The 16,724-nt window shown below is 50.3% G+C and overlaps 1 protein-coding gene across 2 annotated transcripts in view; it reads right to left on the minus strand.

Annotated features, from left to right (window-relative positions):
* Nucleotides 1-11,798, minus strand: part of IQGAP3 (IQ motif containing GTPase activating protein 3) — a 37,896-nt gene extending 26,098 nt beyond the window's left edge. The window contains exons 1-9 of one of the 2 annotated variants that reach the window (XM_073323024.1): nt 11,738-11,798; nt 8,939-9,026; nt 7,931-8,087; nt 5,475-5,552; nt 4,642-4,718; nt 2,756-2,823; nt 1,793-1,906; nt 1,024-1,202; nt 476-563 (exon numbers count right to left, since the gene is read on the minus strand). In XM_073323024.1, the coding sequence (XP_073179125.1) occupies nt 476-563; nt 1,024-1,202; nt 1,793-1,906; nt 2,756-2,823; nt 4,642-4,718; nt 5,475-5,552; nt 7,931-8,087; nt 8,939-9,026; nt 11,738-11,777 (889 nt within the window). In that variant the 5' untranslated portion in view covers nt 11,778-11,798. Of the gene's footprint in view, nt 1-475; nt 564-1,023; nt 1,203-1,792; nt 1,907-2,755; nt 2,824-4,641; nt 4,719-5,474; nt 5,553-5,866; nt 5,929-7,930; nt 8,088-8,938; nt 9,027-11,737 lie in introns of those variants that run through there. The other variant, XM_073323025.1, reaches the window with a different exon arrangement.
* Nucleotides 11,799-16,724: the final 4,926 nt, after the last annotated feature.

The following is a 16,724-nucleotide window of genomic DNA, read 5'->3' on the forward strand; positions in this document are numbered from 1 at the left end:
ATTTAAAGTGGAATAACTATTCCTGATTAATCCACTTCCAAAGCGGAGTTAAAACTAATTCACAATAAAGGCACTCATCCTGGAATAGGAGCATCTCCACCCCGGCAGTCAATCAGGCCGAGCGATTCTCTGTGTAGACAAGCTTTTATAAGACATTTACCCAGGTTACCTGTTTCAGGGATTCCCTTTGTGCGAGGGGAAGTCAGTGCAGGGGCTGTGTGGAGAACCTCAGGCTGCTCCTGGAATGAAACCCTTTGCCCCATAATGGGGAGGGAGAGATTCCCTGCCTATGGCTCCTGAGCAAGACTCTGAAAACAACCAGAGCAGAGGCCATGCCCCCACTAAAGAACCCAGCCTGAAACAAAGCCTTTTGGGAGAGCTACTTAGCATTGGGCAGATCTCCCACGGCAAGGGGACGTGCTCAGTAAGCAGCATTTCCACTCCAGCAGCTCTCGAGGGGGGTTGCTTTGCTCACCGTTGACTTTGTTGATGTTCCCTTGTATTTCAGCCTGAGTCAGACACCGGTCGTAAATATCCTCACTTTCCAGGCTCTCCTGCAGGTACTAAGAAGAGGGACAAGCCATCCACCATTGCATATCTTGGCCTAGACGCATTGTGCTACCTCCGAGCATGCCAGAAAGACTCAACCCCGCACCCCAAAGGCTGCTGCAGCTAGCCCTGGCTGCTGACAGCTGCTAGAGGAGAGTACAAGAGCACACTCCTTTTCTCCAACTGCACCCCGCTATCCACCAGCTCCACCCACCCAGCGTTCCTCCTGTGGCCAGGTCAGCGCTCCTGAAGGATCCTGCCCACTTCCTTTCCTGGCTGCAGAGAAATCCACCCTGCGTTTTCACTCGATCCATTTCAAAGACGACTCAAGCCCTAAACTTTAGGTGTCAAAGCACGAAGAGCATCCCCTGATCATGATGCACATCGCACCGCTGTGGTCCACATATAGGATAAGAGCCTACCACTACCAACAGGTAACAGAGCTTCTCCTTTCACCGCGTGCTCTGCCCTTACCCGGTTCCTGGCATTGCCAGCTTTCTCCATCTTCACCTGGTACAGCATCTCCTGGTAGACGGCAGCAAGGTTCTCTCGCAAGTTGAGCAGCACGGCGCTGGGATTGCGCAGGGCCGCCATGGTCTCCTCCACCACCCCCCTCTCCACAGCTTCGTTGATGGCGAGGACGGCAGCGTGGACTACAGCAGCCGTGGCAAGAAAGAGACAGACATGTAAAACCATTGGGTGGTCAGACGGGGAGCCAGAGGCTGGAGAGACAGGATTTGAGTCTATTTATCGGTGGCCCGGATCTACACAGTGACACAGCGTTGCAACTCCTGGCTTTCCGGGGGGCTTGAAAAAAAAAAGGTCACCAGAATCCACAAACCCTGGGTTAGGTGGTTGCTCTCTACACAATGCAAGGGGAGAGAGGGACACCTGGGAATGGGATCCACAAAAGCCAGCATGCTAGGCAGGGAGGTGCCCAAGGTAGCTAATGAGAGATGCCAACAGGTCCCACCCCTCTCCCGGGCTGGAGGCAAGGTTGTGATCCACAGCTGGGATCCACTCTCCTGGAGTCGGGGGTCTAAGCAGCATGCACCTAACTCTCCCTTGACAACCATTAGCCCTGTGGTTCGAGCGGAGCTGGACCTAGACTGACCTGTAAAGGGGCCAAACACATTCAGGGGTTACAGAGCTGGATTAAGCCAAAAGAATGCAGGGAGAGACTCATCCAAGCACCGCTGCAGGAAAAAACACTGTCAGCCTTTATCCTAGGGAGTAAAATCACCTGCTGCTTCATCCACCGAGAGCTCACTGGCGAGAATCCCACCGATCTTGCTGAAGGCTGGCATCTGGAGGCCGTATTTCTCCAGCTCCCGTTTCATGTTGTTAATTTCCTCCTCTGGAACAGAGCAAGCCAAGTCAGCAAATACACGCCTGTTTGGTCCGGGGCCGGCACCAGATGCCCTTCTGACATTTCTATTTACCAGGAGGATGGCAAGCAGAGGCCCCAGGCAGGAATGGGCACAGGGGATGCCAGGCACTGTACAGAGACTTAACCCCCACCCTAAATGGCAAGTGATGTCAATGGACATCAGCCAATTTGGTCTGCGCCAGGAGCCCCCTGTGCAGTACCACAGGCTTCCCTGGAGCTGTACATGGGCACAGGGCTCCAGTGCAGAACCAGGGCCATACGGTAAAACGACATTCAGTGTCTCAACAGGGAAAACCTAACAGAGCTAAGGGAGCCAGCAGCAGCATGTGTTTCTGTCTCTAACGTCAACAGGGCTGAATTGGGCACATACAGGGAGCCAGTCTCTCAAATGAGAGAGTGTGGTCTAGTGGGTAGGACTGGACTGGAGTCAGGACACCTGGATTTTATTCCCACTTTTGCCACTGATCTACCCTGTGACCTTGGGCAAGTCACTTCCCCTCCCTGGGCTTCTATTTTCTCTCCCACCCTTTGTCCATCATGTCTATTTAGATAGTTCAGGGCAGGAACGGTCTCTTAACAGGTGTATGTACAGCACCTGGCACAGCAGGCCACTGGTCTCCTTAGTTAGCTATGGAGATAGAAAAATTGACTTTTTTTGTATCTCAGCTTAAACAAAGCTTCTTATAAATAAAAAGCCCGCTGAAGCGTCCCTTCTGCAGAACAATTCCAGAGATACAAGCAGTAAATACAGATCAGCTGGATTTAACAAGGAAACCCCCAGGAACTAGCCCAGATTTGTCCTTTACCATCCCATACCTGTAAAGTTCACTTTCCCGTATAAATCCTGGATCTGCGGAGCCAGCCCCAGCTTAAACAAGTATAAACTGAAAATTTAAAACAAAACACACTTCATGGATGAATTTAACAATTCAATTTTTTCCTGGCACATGGTAACACACACACACACACACACTATGGGGTTTTTAATCCCTACAGTATAAGGCACAGTAAGCTCTGTGGTCTGGTCATTAGAACGCAGAACTGGGAGATCAAAGTTCTACAATGCCAGCTCTGTGACTGGCTCGCTGTATGACCTCAGGCAAGTCACACCCCTTCCCTGTGCCTCAGTTTCCCCATCTGAGAAACAGGGAGGATACCCCCTTGTAAAGCATAGACACCAGCACTATGTGATTCAGACTAGGTCTCTGCTGCCTTCCAGAGAGACGGAGGTGGTTGCTTGGACCCCGGAAGTGCTAAATAAACTGGACCCCATCTCTCCCTCCCTCTGCCAGTCACATGTGTTCAATCAGAACCCCCCCTTGGCTTAAAAGGGAGGGGAGCCGCTGTCAGGGTGTTCTCCCCTTGGCTTTGGGGGGAGGGATAGCTCAGTGGTTGGAGCATTGGCCTGCTAAACCCAGGGTTGAGAGTTCAATCCTTGACGGGCCATTTGGGGCAAAAATTGGGGATTGGTCCTGCTTTCAGCAGGGGGTTGGACTAGATGACCTCCTGAGGTCCCTTCCAACCCTGATATTCTATGATCACTCCACCCTTCTGCTCTGAAACAGCCCAGACCCAATGGCTTTACGGGCATGTGGCAAAGCCCCTCTTTATGTGCATTTGTGTGGGATGAAGGGGACTTAGCAACAGAGTATTTTATTTTTAATATTTTTAACCCCACAGGAGATGGGATTCGGTGGGATCAGCAGCGGGTCCCCCCCACCCCGTATTTTGCATGGATTGTATTTATAACATTTTGTCACGGCATTTAGAGTCTGTGGCAGGCCTCTCCATGTGCGTTTCAAAACCTAGGCTCAATATTTGCAAACCTGGGGGCCCATGAACGGACACCTAGGGTAAGTGGCCGGATTGTCAGAGGCACCGAGCCCCCCCCACTGCTGCAAAACACCTCTGGGGAACAAATTTTAAATGGCCAGGGGACCTAAGCATAGAATTGGATAACCTCAATCCAGTCACACAGATCCCACAGACACACATACGTGCCCTCACTTGACATGTGTGGGAGTCGTCTGTCAGATATGGAGTTAAAGGATCGGGACCCAAATCTGAGAATTACTGGCCTCCGGAGAAAAACATACAATGGCCACCAGGGGGCGCAAGTATCATTGGTCAAAATCTACAGGCAAAAGACCCCTCAGTTCCGATAACTAGGGCCCTACCAAATTCACGGCCGTGAAAAACGCATCACGGACCGTGCAATCTGGTCTTCTGTGTGCTTTTACCCTAGACTATACAGATTTCATGCAGGGGACCAGCGTTTCTCAAGTTGGGGGTTCTGACCCAAAAGGGAGTTGCAGGGGAGGGATGGTCGCAGGGTCATTTTAGGGGAGCCGTGGTACTGCCCTGTTTACTCCACGCTGCCTTCAGAGCTGGGTGGCTGGAGCGCGGAGGCGGCTGCTGAGGGCCCAGCTCTGCAGTCCGCAGCACAGAAGCGAGGGTGGCAATAGGATGGCGCGGTAGGGTATTGCCATCCCACCCCAACAACTCCCTTTTGGGTCAGGACCCCCACAATTAGAATACCATGAAATTTCAAGTTTAAATAGCTGAAATCATGAAATTTACGATTTTTTAAATCCTGCGACCATGAAATTGACCAAAGTGGACCGTGAATTTGGTAGAGCCCTACCTCTAATCCCAGAGAGATGCAACCCTTTTACACGTTACATCCTGGATTTCTCACTAACCTCAAAGCATGAATGCAATAGACCACCCGTGGCATGTTCTTCTTGTCATAGATGTCTGTTGTCTCTGGGTGAAAGATCTGTTGGCAATACAGACAGCACCCATGTAAATGCCAATTAACTTTAACTATTTAACAGCACAGTATAGCCAAGGGGCTAGGCATGGGCTGGAGACTTAAAAGACCTGGGTTTGATTCCCTGTTCTGCCCTGACCTACTGGGTGACCCTGACCTGCCTCTCAGTTTCCCCATCTGTAAAATGGGGACAGTGATACCGACCTCCTTTGTACAGTGCTTTGAAGACCTGAAGCTGAGAAGCACTAGGGATTATTGTTACAGTCTTTGCTGACACAGAGAGCCAACGCTGATCCATGTTGGGAGCAGCTTCCACATGGTCCCCAGGTGAGAACACGATACAACAGGCCACTCTGTCGAGCATCTGGCAGGATTGTACAGCTGTCTAGTCTTCTACTGTGAATGCAGCAACCCCTTAACGCCCCCTCCTTCCACGACTTTCATCTCAGGTCGCTGCAATTCACAGATGGAGAAGGGATCGCTCATGCAGAACTCATTGCACCCTAGAAAGTCTTACGCCCCTGTTGTGCAAGAGACAAAGGAAGGTTCCTTCACATCCACGGAGTTTCAAATGAAGGTTTTATTAGCCTGACCAGCTGCCTTTGACTCCACAAGGTGTTGATGGTACACCCAGCTGGGTGGAGTCACTCGAGTGGCTCCCACTTACATGAAAGGGCTCTGTGTTTTTATCAAAGCAGAGAGGGCGTCTCATCTTTTCCGGGCTCTGCTTTTGGCCCGGACACGCTGACGCGAATACATTACCGTAGGAAGCCCCAGGCGAGTCATGGCGTCACGCCAGTGGTTGATATTATCCGTGTGTCGAAAATGAAGTCCAGTTGCCTGGAAAAAAAGAGAGGAGAGATTAAACAAGGGTTAGAATGACCCTTCCCTTATGGGTGCGTTATGCCGTTGTTGCCCACTAGGGGGTTTCTTGTGCCTTCCGTTGACGCAGCTGTTCCTGGACACTGAACCGAAGGCACCAGCTACATCTCGTTCTTCCAAACCCATTTAAGCCAGCACAGGCCACGAACAATGCGGCGGTGACCCGGATTGACAGTCAGCTCTGCATTGTCAGGGTCTGGAGCAAGCTCTCTGTCAGAAGCATCAGATCATGCCCCCCCTCCGCAAAAAAAACACGAGAACCATCCATCCACCTTTGACGCAGGAGAGGCTGATGCCAGTTTCATGCGGCGCTCAGCTCACCCACAGACACAGCATAGCCAAGATTTGGCACAAGAGCCATTTGAGAGCCACAGGGGAATCAGACAGATCTTGCAGCACACACCAATACCACCACCTAGAATTGAAAGGATTCCTTATTCATGCCAAAATGCATCAAATCGAGTGAAGGCCCCAATCCTGCAAAGACTTATTTGTTTGTACGTACTGTAGTAGCACATAGAGCTTCAGTCAAGGACCAGGTGTGCTAGGCACTGTACAAACACAGAACAAAAAGATAACAATAGTCCCTACCCCCAAAAGAGCTTAACTTTAAGCACAGCAAATAACCCAGTGAAATCAACCGATCGGTTGCTGCGGGATCGGAAACTAACATGACAAGGCTTTTGTTAGTTAATTTCATTTTCTTTTTAAATGTTCTGCTTTTCAAATAATTTTACAAACATTCATATAGGGCCAGATCTTCCAGCGCCTTACACACCTGAATAACTCTCACATGAGTCAAATTAATCACATGCTTAACTCTTTGCGAAATGAGAGCCTTCATTCATGCACTAGGGTTAGTTAATCTAAGAGGATACGAACGGATTCAAAAGCATCCGCCCAATAAAGATTTTCCCATTGACTTCAACAGGAACAGGATCGGCCCCTACAGCTCTGGATTCCTTATGTTTTATGCACCATCACATTACAGATCAGAAACAGACACATAGGCTGCATTCATCCAAGACAGTCTTTGATGTGTTGGAAATAGAAGGGGACTTCAAAGGACCTCATGGTCTAGAATGAATCACCAGCAACCTTTAAAAAGGAGCCTTTTTTCCTGCCTTGATTCCCATTCACGCCATGCATCTGGAACAAGGTGCAGAGATTTAATAAGCAGCAGGGATGGAAGCTTACAAAAAGGGGGATGGAACCCATATGCTGCTGTGTCAGCAAAGAAATAAATTGCTATAGTAAATAAATTCCATTTTAGGTCACGTATAACAAACCTGTCACATGTCCAACACAGGCAGAATCTCCCATGCCAGTTGCATACTGTGGCTAAAATGTTGCTGTGTTAAGAGAAATTGAGCATTTAAGAGAAAGTCATTGGACCTAGCAGAGTGGATTTAGGTTAAACCTATTAGGGGCCTTAATTATCATTCATGCCAAGCTCCCCCTGGCTTTTTACAGCGCTCTGGCAGTGTAAAGTCTTCTATGCATGAATGGGTTGAAATTTGCCCCGTTACAGAAAGCTAGCAAAAATGCTGATGTGCGTAAGGTGGGATTTTCATCAGCAGTAAAACTCCCATTGACGTGAACGGGTGCTGAGTTAGGCCAACGTGGCCGGCTTTTGAAAATCCCAGGCGTGAAGATTTTAAAGCCCCAATTTGAAGATTTAAGCGGCTCACTAGCCTCTGCACTGGCCTCTTTGAAGGGTAAATTTCTGCCTTATATGAGCGAGACAGAGTGAAAAGCTCTGAAGGCTTCCAATATAGCGCATCCTTGCATCACCACATGCGGTTATCCAGGTGAGCCACCCAACCAGCATTTCTGAAGGGTTTTATTCTGCCACCCGTCACCACGGTAGTTGAGCATCTCAAAATCTTTCATGGCAACAGGTAGATTTCAACCAGGGATCTCCTGATCTGCAGAGAAATGGTCTTCTACTGATCTATACCTCCTCTACATGGGTTGAGAATGCTACCCAGCACTCGAGAGAGCTGGATGGGCACTAATTAACCCCCACAACACCCCCATTTAATTTGCAGAGGGATGGATTTTATTCAGATTATTAAGTGAATGTAGGATGGTCAGTTTCATTCATGCCTCTGATCAGTTTCACTTCCAGCATTTCCTTCAGAGAGGATCTGGTTTGCACAAGTGCTGAGCAACTGCAGGTCCCGTCAGCTCCAGTTGACGTTGTAGGTACCAGCAGCTTAAGGTATTTGCCCAAAGCCACACAACAAGCCAGGATTGGAACCCAGGTCTCCAAAGTCCCAATCTCAAACTCACTCCCTCTAACCCAAGCAAATCTCTTCACCCGACTCCTTTACCTTGTAGCGCATCTGCTCACAGTCATAAATTTTTTTCAGTGGGACAACGTCTGGTGCAAAGCAGTGTCCCAGCTTGGCGAGGATGACCCCGTTCCGTAAGCTCTCCTCCAGCTCCGTAGGGGAGGCCAGCTCCTCATTCAAACAAGCCTCCATCCATCTGGCACAAAAGACGGAAAACCAGTTAGGGAGACCGTTGTTTTTTACAAGACCAGTATGCTGCTACCATGTCAAGTGCAGGTCTCCCACCAACCCTATGGGGCATTCCAGACACAGCATAGCCACGGGGTTGGGCTTCAGGATACTGAGATGTGAAGTGATGAAAATATTTTGCATCTGTTCAAATAGTGCTTCTTCCTCCTGGGTTTCTGCATTTTACAGACAGGAGACAGCAAGGCACAAAGTGGAAAGGGCAGCAGTCAGGACTAAAATCCACTTGCCCCTGAGCCCATGCTCAAAGCCCTTTGCTTCCGCTTATTGTTTGCTGATAGTCTAACAACGCTGCCTCCGGCTTGTCAGGCTGGCCACCCTTCATTCACAGACAAAAAGTGTCATTCCCCGCCTTTACATTTATTATAAGAGTCAGAGTAGAAAAAAGGCACTGTTGATAGCTATAAGCCTGTGTAGTTGGTGTGTGTGTGTGTGTGTGTTTTGAGAGACTGACAGCGAAGACAACCTTGAAGGGTCAGGGTGCGCAAGATTGTCTTTGCTTTAGATTGTAAGCAGTTTTCAGTTACTTCTCCCGACTCCCCCCCCACCGCCTTTCATGTCTCCCCCCGTCCCCCCCCCGGGGTCACGACCCACTTGTCAAGAAACACAGATCAGCCCATGCATGCCAACACTGGGGGAAATGGTGTTTTAAGATCCAGACTCCTCAAAGAGCGACTTAAAGTCCCAACTGGTGTTTGATTTAGAAGGCAAAACCTGTTATACAGGAGACAGTTAAGCTAGGTCAATATAACCCCGACAGGGCCCCTCTAATTAATCAGTCCTATTGGAATGCTCTCTCACCGTTTCGCTTCCTCTAAGCGACAGAGATATTGATAGGCGACATTCTGTCTCCTCTGCTCATCCATCTCATCGGCAGTGAGACGCTCATCTGGACAATTCAAGAGAGAGATGCCAGGTCAAGCGCAGACAAGAGTTTAGGTTTTGTTAAAAATCATCAGCAGCAGCATCATAATTTGAATTAAAATATTTCAATTAAGATTTCATAAAACTTAGTAAAAATATTCCCCGGATTTCCAATGCCAGCAGCCTCTCAGCATCTCCTGCATTGTTTTTAGCACATATTTTGTGCCACTGGAAATGCAAGACAGAGCCACAGCATTGGTGGTGAAGGACAATTTTTTAAAACTGTTGGTTGCAATAAGCAAAAGGCGTTTGCCAAAAATCAGAGTTTTTAAATATGGTTTTCTAACCGCATTCTCCCATTTCGCTCTTAGATTTATGCAAAATTTATGCAAAATTACTTTTTAATATCCATAACAGTATGAATTTTATGTTTTGGTGGCCACAGCAGCAGACTCTGCCCCAGTCCCATGTCCTGCCTAGCTGAGTATTAGCAGAAATTAAAAGCAACAAGCTTCTATCCCCACCATGGAAAATACCAACTCATAGACTTTAAGGTCAGAAGGGACAACTATGATCATCTAGTCTGACCTCCTGCACAACGCAGGACACAGAATCTCAGCCACCCACTCCTGTAACAAACCCCTGACCTATGTCTGAGCTACTGAAGTCCTCAACTCGTGGTTTAAAGACTTTGAGGTGCAGAGAATCCTCCAGCAAGTGACCCGTGCCCCACGCTGCAGAAGAAGGCAAAAAAAACCACAGGGCCTCTACCAATCTGCCCTGGAGGAAAATTCCTTCCTGACCCCAAATATGGTGATGGGCTAAACCCTGCGCATGTCGGCAAGACTCAACAGCCAGACACCCAAGAAAGAATTCTCTGTAGTAACTCAGATCCCACCCTAACTAGTGTCCCATCACAGGCCATTGGGCATATTTACCGCTAATAGTCAAAGATCAATTAATTGCCAAAATTAGGCTACCCCATCATATCATTCCTTCCATAAATTTATCAAGCTTAGTCTTGAAGCCAGATATGTCTTTTGCCTCCACTCCTCTAGGGAGGCTGTTCCAGAACTTCACTCCTCTGATGGTTAGAAACCTTCGTCTAATTTCAAGTCTAAACTTCCTGATGGCCAGTTTATATCCATTTGTTCTTGTATCCACATTGGTACTGAGTTTAAATAATTCCTCTCCCTCCCTGATATTTATCCCTCTGATATATTTAGTGATGTCATCTAGGGTTATAAATCACAAGCTGGGTGAGGCAATGCCCACACTGCAGAGAACAGTTGTACATTGCTAGAAGGGGGAAGGACTATCACATGACTTAATAACCCTTTCCATCTAACGGCTACTATGCTCTGGCTGGCTACTTTCTTTTTTACATGTAAACAGATCTGGTTTTCCCTTCCCTCGCTGCATGGCCAGCCAAAAGAGAGAGCATGAGCTGGGTTAACAAGTCCCTGTTGTACTCAGTCCATAGGTCATATTTAAAATGTCTTCAGCCAGATTTGTATTTTTTGCATTCACACACGCCTTGTGTGTTCAAATCTTCCCAGAGACAAAATCAGACACACACACACTCTAAGGTCAGGGTTTTGCCATATGCCCTAGAAATCTTGCTAGCCCTCCCCCCCACCCCCCGTCTCCTGCTGTGTATTGGCTACCATCTGAAAGGGCTCTGCCCTCACTGACATCCTACCCATAAAATATTACCCCTACCCCAACGCTCCTCTCTTTTTGGCCCCATTTCCATAGTATCCAAGCACCTCACAATACTTATTCTCTCATCACCCCTGTAGAGTGCTATTGTCCCCATTTTACAGATAGGGAAAACGGAGGCTCAGAGCAACTAAGTGACTTGCCCAAGGTCACACAGGGGGTATGTGGCAGAGGAAGGAGTTGACCATGGGTGTCCCAAGTTCTAGACTGACCACTAGATCATCGCCTGACTCTAAGGAGAAACAGGAATCACCCAACAAGACCCACAGACTGTACCCTAACTGGCAACTGTCAGTCTGTCTGTCCATCTCAGGGCCAGCACTCTTTCCCACACCCCCAGATTCCTTTCTGATTGTCCATTCTGGATGCTGTTTATCCTGTCAGCTCTCTCAAGCCCTGTCCACACACCATGGGCTGGCTGGTCCAAACCCACCTCTCTGCCGGATCCCAGCCTGCCTGTCCATCCTCTGGCACCAATCCCTGCAGCACCCCAATTATCTGTGCCCTGTCTACAGTCAGGTCACTGGTCCCTCCCCCACTGGTGTGTCTGCCCCCTCCTGCACACCCAGACCTGTCCCCTGTCTGCCCTACGGTCGGGACCACACCCATCGGTTCCCCCACCCCATTGTCTGCCCCCACTTGTCTGCACCCACCAGCCACTCCCCTGTGTCTGTCTGCCTGCCCCTTCCACCACACCCCTTCCTGTCTGCCCCCCTGTCCATCAGCCTGGCTGCTTGTCCCCTCTCCTCCCCTGCCCCACGCCAATGTCTGCCCATTGCCCCTCCAGCAACTCCCCACGAGTGCTGTCCATCAGTCTGTCCCCAGGCCTGTCTGTCCCCTTCCACCCACCCCTGTCTACAGCCCCCCACTGCTCCCGTCCATCAGCCTGGCTGCTTGTCCCGTCCCGTCCCGTCCCCTCTCCTGCCCTGCCCCACGCCAATGTCAGTCTGTCCCCCTGCTCCGGTCGGTCGGTCCGTCCGTCCGTCTCTCCCCTGCCCGCCCGGTCTCACTCACAGCCCGCCCGGGCCGGCCCGGCCTCGGCCGCCGGCTCCATCCCGCGGCGCTCGGCTCCGCCCGGCTCGGGAGTCGGGATTTGAATCTCCCGCCGCCTCCGGTCCTCCCCCGCCAGCTGCTCCGGGACACGTGGCTGCGCCGCGGGGGAGGCTGGGGGATGTAGTCCCGGGGGGCGGGGCACAAAGGGGGGAGGGGTTCCCCGGGCACAGTGGGGTTCTCTGGGCACTGAGCACTGCCAAGGGGGGGAGGGTTCTCCTGGACACAGGGGGGTTCCCTAGGCACAGCTGGGGGGTTCCCCTGGACACAGGGGGGTTCCCTAGGCACAACTGGGGGGGTTCCCCTGGACACAGAGGGGTGGGGAGTTCCCCTGGACACAGAGGGGTTCCCTAGGCACAGCTGGGGGGGTTCCCCTGGACACAGAGGGGTGGGGAGTTCCCCTGGACACAGAGGGGTTCCCTAGGCACAACTGGAGGGGTTCCCCTGGACACAGAGGGGTGGGGAGTTCCCCTGGACACAGAGGGGTTCCCTAGGCACAGCTGGGGGGGTTCCCCTGGACACAGTAGGGTAGGGAGTTCCCCTGGACACAGGGGGGTTCCCCTGGACAGGGCGGTCCCAGGGCACAGCTTGGGGGTACCCAGGGCACTGGGTACAGCCTGGGGGTGGGGGTAGTTTTGCAGACCCCGACCCCCCCAGGGGCTCATCTGCTGCCTGGCTCCATAAACCAGGCTCCAAATCTACCCCTTTCCCCACTGCACCTCCCTGCCCCATGCACCGCAGCCAGGGGCCCATAGGATATGTGAGGAGGGGAGAGGGGGAAGTGCTAGAAAGGGGCAAAGAGACTGTTCCAACCCCTGCTCTCAGTAGCCCTATAGCATGTAGGGAATGGGGGGGCTGTCTCTCCAGGGCAGGCCGGGTGGAGCAGCTTGCATAATGCAGCTGCTGCCACTGCATCTCTCACTGGTATTTGAGTCCCCTGCAAAACAGCCCTTACATTAGTGGGGAATAGAGACCTCGCTCTCCTCTAACACCTGCACCCCTAATATAAAGCAACAGAGAAGAAGCAGATCTAGTGGCTAGACCAGGAAGAATGGGCAGCAGGACTCCTGGGTTCCAGCCCCACCTGTGGGAGAGTGGGGTCTAGTGGCTAGAGCAGGGGGCTTGAGAGTCAGGACTCCTGGATTCTGGGACTGACTCACTATGTGAGTTTGGGCAATTCTCTTCCCCTTTCTGTGCCTCAGTTTCCCCATCTGTGAAATGGGAAGGACGAGAGGGTGCCAAAGCCACTTAATTCTTCGAAGCTGTCACTAATGCTGCGCCCACTCAGAAGCTTACAGGGACGGAGCTGAAACATGGGCCCCCTCTCTTCTAAGCGGACAGACCCCTGCCACTTGAACTACAAGAGAATCTTCATTAGCTTTTAGCAGCGTAGGACCTGTGACACACAGCTGAGCCCTTCTGATTCCACCCAGTAGAGGGGCAGCAGACCGCACATGCTCGCCAGTTCCTTGCAGCCGTCACCTACCTCCCAGGGGTGTTGTGAGGTTTAATTAATTAATGACTAAGGAGCACAAGTGAGAATGGCAGGGTGTTATGCTCACTCTCTTAATACACCCTAAAGGGCTCCGATGTTGTCAGGGTTATAATGGAGGCAGGTGATTGTGCTGCTTTGTCAGGTTGTTTTGTGCTGTTCATGCAACCATGACCTGGAACAATGCAGAATGCAGGGCTAGATCCATCCCTGGGGTCGATTCCACTGGAGCCCTGGGAGTTACACCAGGGCTAACTGTGGCCTGGGATTCTTTGTGTCTACTTGGAAAGGGGCCTGTCTTCCGCACCTGTCAGGCATCATGAATGAGCTTGAGCAAGGAGTTGGCCTCCTTTGTTTTACAAAACACCCTGCAAAAGCCACTAATTAAGTGACCCATGCTAATCCTGTTGGCTTGCACACTAAATTACCCAGCAGCTCCAAGGGCTGTGGGTATATCCCTAACCCCCACGCACCCTGCCCAGTGCTGGAAGTCAGGATGCCAAAACTAAAGGAAGGAGAAGAGAATAGCCCTACAATTAGACTGAGAGACAGTGTGGTCCCGTGGCCTGGGGCTCCGGAGATTTAGGGGTCTGTTCCTGACTCTGCAAAAAGAAAAGGAGTACTTGTGGCACCTTAGAGACTAACCAATTTATTTGAGCATAAGCTTTCGTGAGCTTCACGAAAGCTTATGCTCAGATAAATTGGTTAGTCTCTAAGGTGCCACAGTACTCCTTTTCTTTTTGCAAATACAGACTAACACGGCTGTTACTCTGATTCCTGACTCTGCCACTGACTTGCTGGGTGACCTTGGCCAACTCACTGCAGCTCTGTGCCTCAATTTCCACACCAACCTTTTGTCTTCTCTCGTAGAGTGTAAGCTCTTTGATTCAGGAACCTGTCGCTCACTGTGTTTACAGACAGCACTGTGCTTTGCCCAGTGGGGCCCTGATTTCAGATGGAGCCTCTACACGCTAATGTAATACAAATGATCGCAGAGCTCGGCCGTTGTGCAAATCTCTTAATGCCCTTTGATGGTGGCTGAAGACAGAACTATGCAGCGGATGGTGTCTCAGGAGAAGAGCTACCAGCTCCCTTCCAGTGGCACCAGAATAATAGCCAGACCCAGCTGAAACTCCCATACAAATGCCGGGGAAGCAGCTCCTGATGGCAAATCCGTTGCTTATGTGCCGTGAGTTTGATGGGTCGCAGCAATCCACAAAACCAGCCACCTCATTTTTACTAACTGGCTCCTTTGCTGGCTCCAAGACTGAATGGGTCGTGAAGAGCCAACTGCGGGGGAAGCAATACCAGGGCTGCCCCCCTTCTGTGAATAAAGAGGACTCTAGTCGCCAGGGCGCTTGATCAGGCACCTTCCACCTGTGCTCCATTCACCCAATTTTTATTCCTTTAAAATCCATAAAGTTTGATTCATAAACACCCACCCTAACCGAGAGCCCTGAGAGGCTGATTTAACCATCCATCAGGTGACATGCCCCAGCAGGGGAGGGCCCAGCATTATTGAAGCCGGTTGCCATGGGGCGGCCCAATGTGTCTCAAGCAATCGGAAGGAGATTGAGAAGAAACCAAACCCCTAAGTGCCATCATCGGAAAGCATTCCCGAGAGGAAGAACCCCAGAGCTCCCTAGACCCATGCATGCGCACCTGCCTGGGTTTTGCGCATTTCCTTAGCGCTTTCTTAACACTCAGAGGTACGAGCAGCCTGTTGCAGGCTTGAGTGCAATTCACAGGGAGCTGGTCTGATCAGAGCACGCAGCTCCAACTTTCTGGTGTGTTGCAAGGTTGGGCATTGAAGCAGCCTGGCCCAAGGATGATTTCACGGAGCCTTAGACATTCCTGAGCACCATTCAGGGTGCTTCTTTGAGACCACCTGCATTTTGGCATAAGAACCGTGATCTGCAGCTGCCATCTAAGATCTTTGACACGCTCTGCAAACAATCATGAAACATTAGGTAAGTAATGTTATGGATTATTCCTGGTTTGCAGCTGGGAAAACTGAGGCTCAGAGCGGGAGATTTTTCATGGCATTTAGGCACCTAAATCCAATGGGAGTTGTGTCTTTGAAAATCTACCCCCACAAAGTTAAGTGACTCACCCAGTGTCACCTGGCAAGTCAGTGGCAGATGCAGGACTATTAACCTGCAGGCTATATTCCCTCAGTTACTGTGCCATAAGCTACACCCCTCCTCTTGTCTTCCACAGGCCCTCCATGTCCCCTCCTCACCCCGATTCAAGTAGGAATCTGCAGAGGGAGCAGAAAGCTTAAGGAACTCAGAATGTTGATGTTCTGTATAATTAGGGCTCTGATTCCCATTTACACTAAGGCCCCTTTACATCACTTTGGCAGTGTAAAGAGTTGCACCCACTTTAAGCCCCTTCACGCTGCCAGAGCAGTGTAAAGGAGCTGTAATGCGAATGAGAATCAGGCCCAGAAAGAGTGTAAACAGATACCGCTGTCTCTCCATTTGAGTCTCCATCTAGATAAACTAGGTATATTTAGTTTTTTTAATTGATCTTCCAGCCCCTTAAACGCTGTTGTTAACTCCACTTTGACATGTTTCCCAATCACCCTGGTACCTGAGCCCTGCCAGGTCAGTATGATTCTTGCAGGTCTGATCGAAATTTTAAAAGCATCAAAGTCAGGACGTCCCTGGAGCCACCCTCGCTCAGCTACGCCACACATGGGTAGGCAGGAAATGCTAACACAGCAACCAGTGACCCAAGATTCGATGCACGGATAACTCAGCTGTGCTGTAAACTCTGGTGATTTAGCAGCAGTAAGACCAACCCCAAGGGTTCAAAAGCCTCCCTCGAAATCATGAGATTTTAAATAATAATACAATTTAGGCTCTTTTTATTTTCCTTTTGGATTTTTTTTTAATAGTCTCTAGGGCTGTGCCCAGGTCATGTTTCCAAGCTTTTTCCCTTCAACTGTAAGATCTAGAAACTTAATTATTTTTGAAAAAATGAAAGCTGAGCTTGTCATGTCATCCCCTGACTCTAGGAGCAGGGGCTTTCAGAAATACATCAAGTATCCCAGGGGCTGCATTTGGCCCCATATGCAGCAGAGGCAGCATGGTGAATGGCAAAATATTAGCCATCATGGCTAGGAATTTAGGAATTGATCAGACCAGGGGGTCCATCTAGGCCACTATCCTGTCTCGAACACCAACAGCTTTAGAGGAAGCCAGCAGAAGGCTGCTATGGGATAGTCCCTCCTTCGCACCACGACCCCAGGCCTGGGAAAAATTCCTCTCATCTCCCATGAATTAGACGTTGGCTGCACTTGGAGCTTGGTGTTGAATCTGCCCCTATATACATCAATGGTTGGATATTAGGAAAAAAAATTTCACTAGGCGGGTGGTGAAGCACTGGAATGGGTTACCTAGGGAGGTGATGGAATCTCCTTCCTTTGAGGTTTTTAAGGTCAGGCTTGACAAA

This window comes from Lepidochelys kempii, chromosome 24 (genome assembly GCF_965140265.1).
Source record: "Lepidochelys kempii isolate rLepKem1 chromosome 24, rLepKem1.hap2, whole genome shotgun sequence".
NCBI classification, from domain to species: Eukaryota; Metazoa; Chordata; order Testudines; family Cheloniidae; genus Lepidochelys; species Lepidochelys kempii.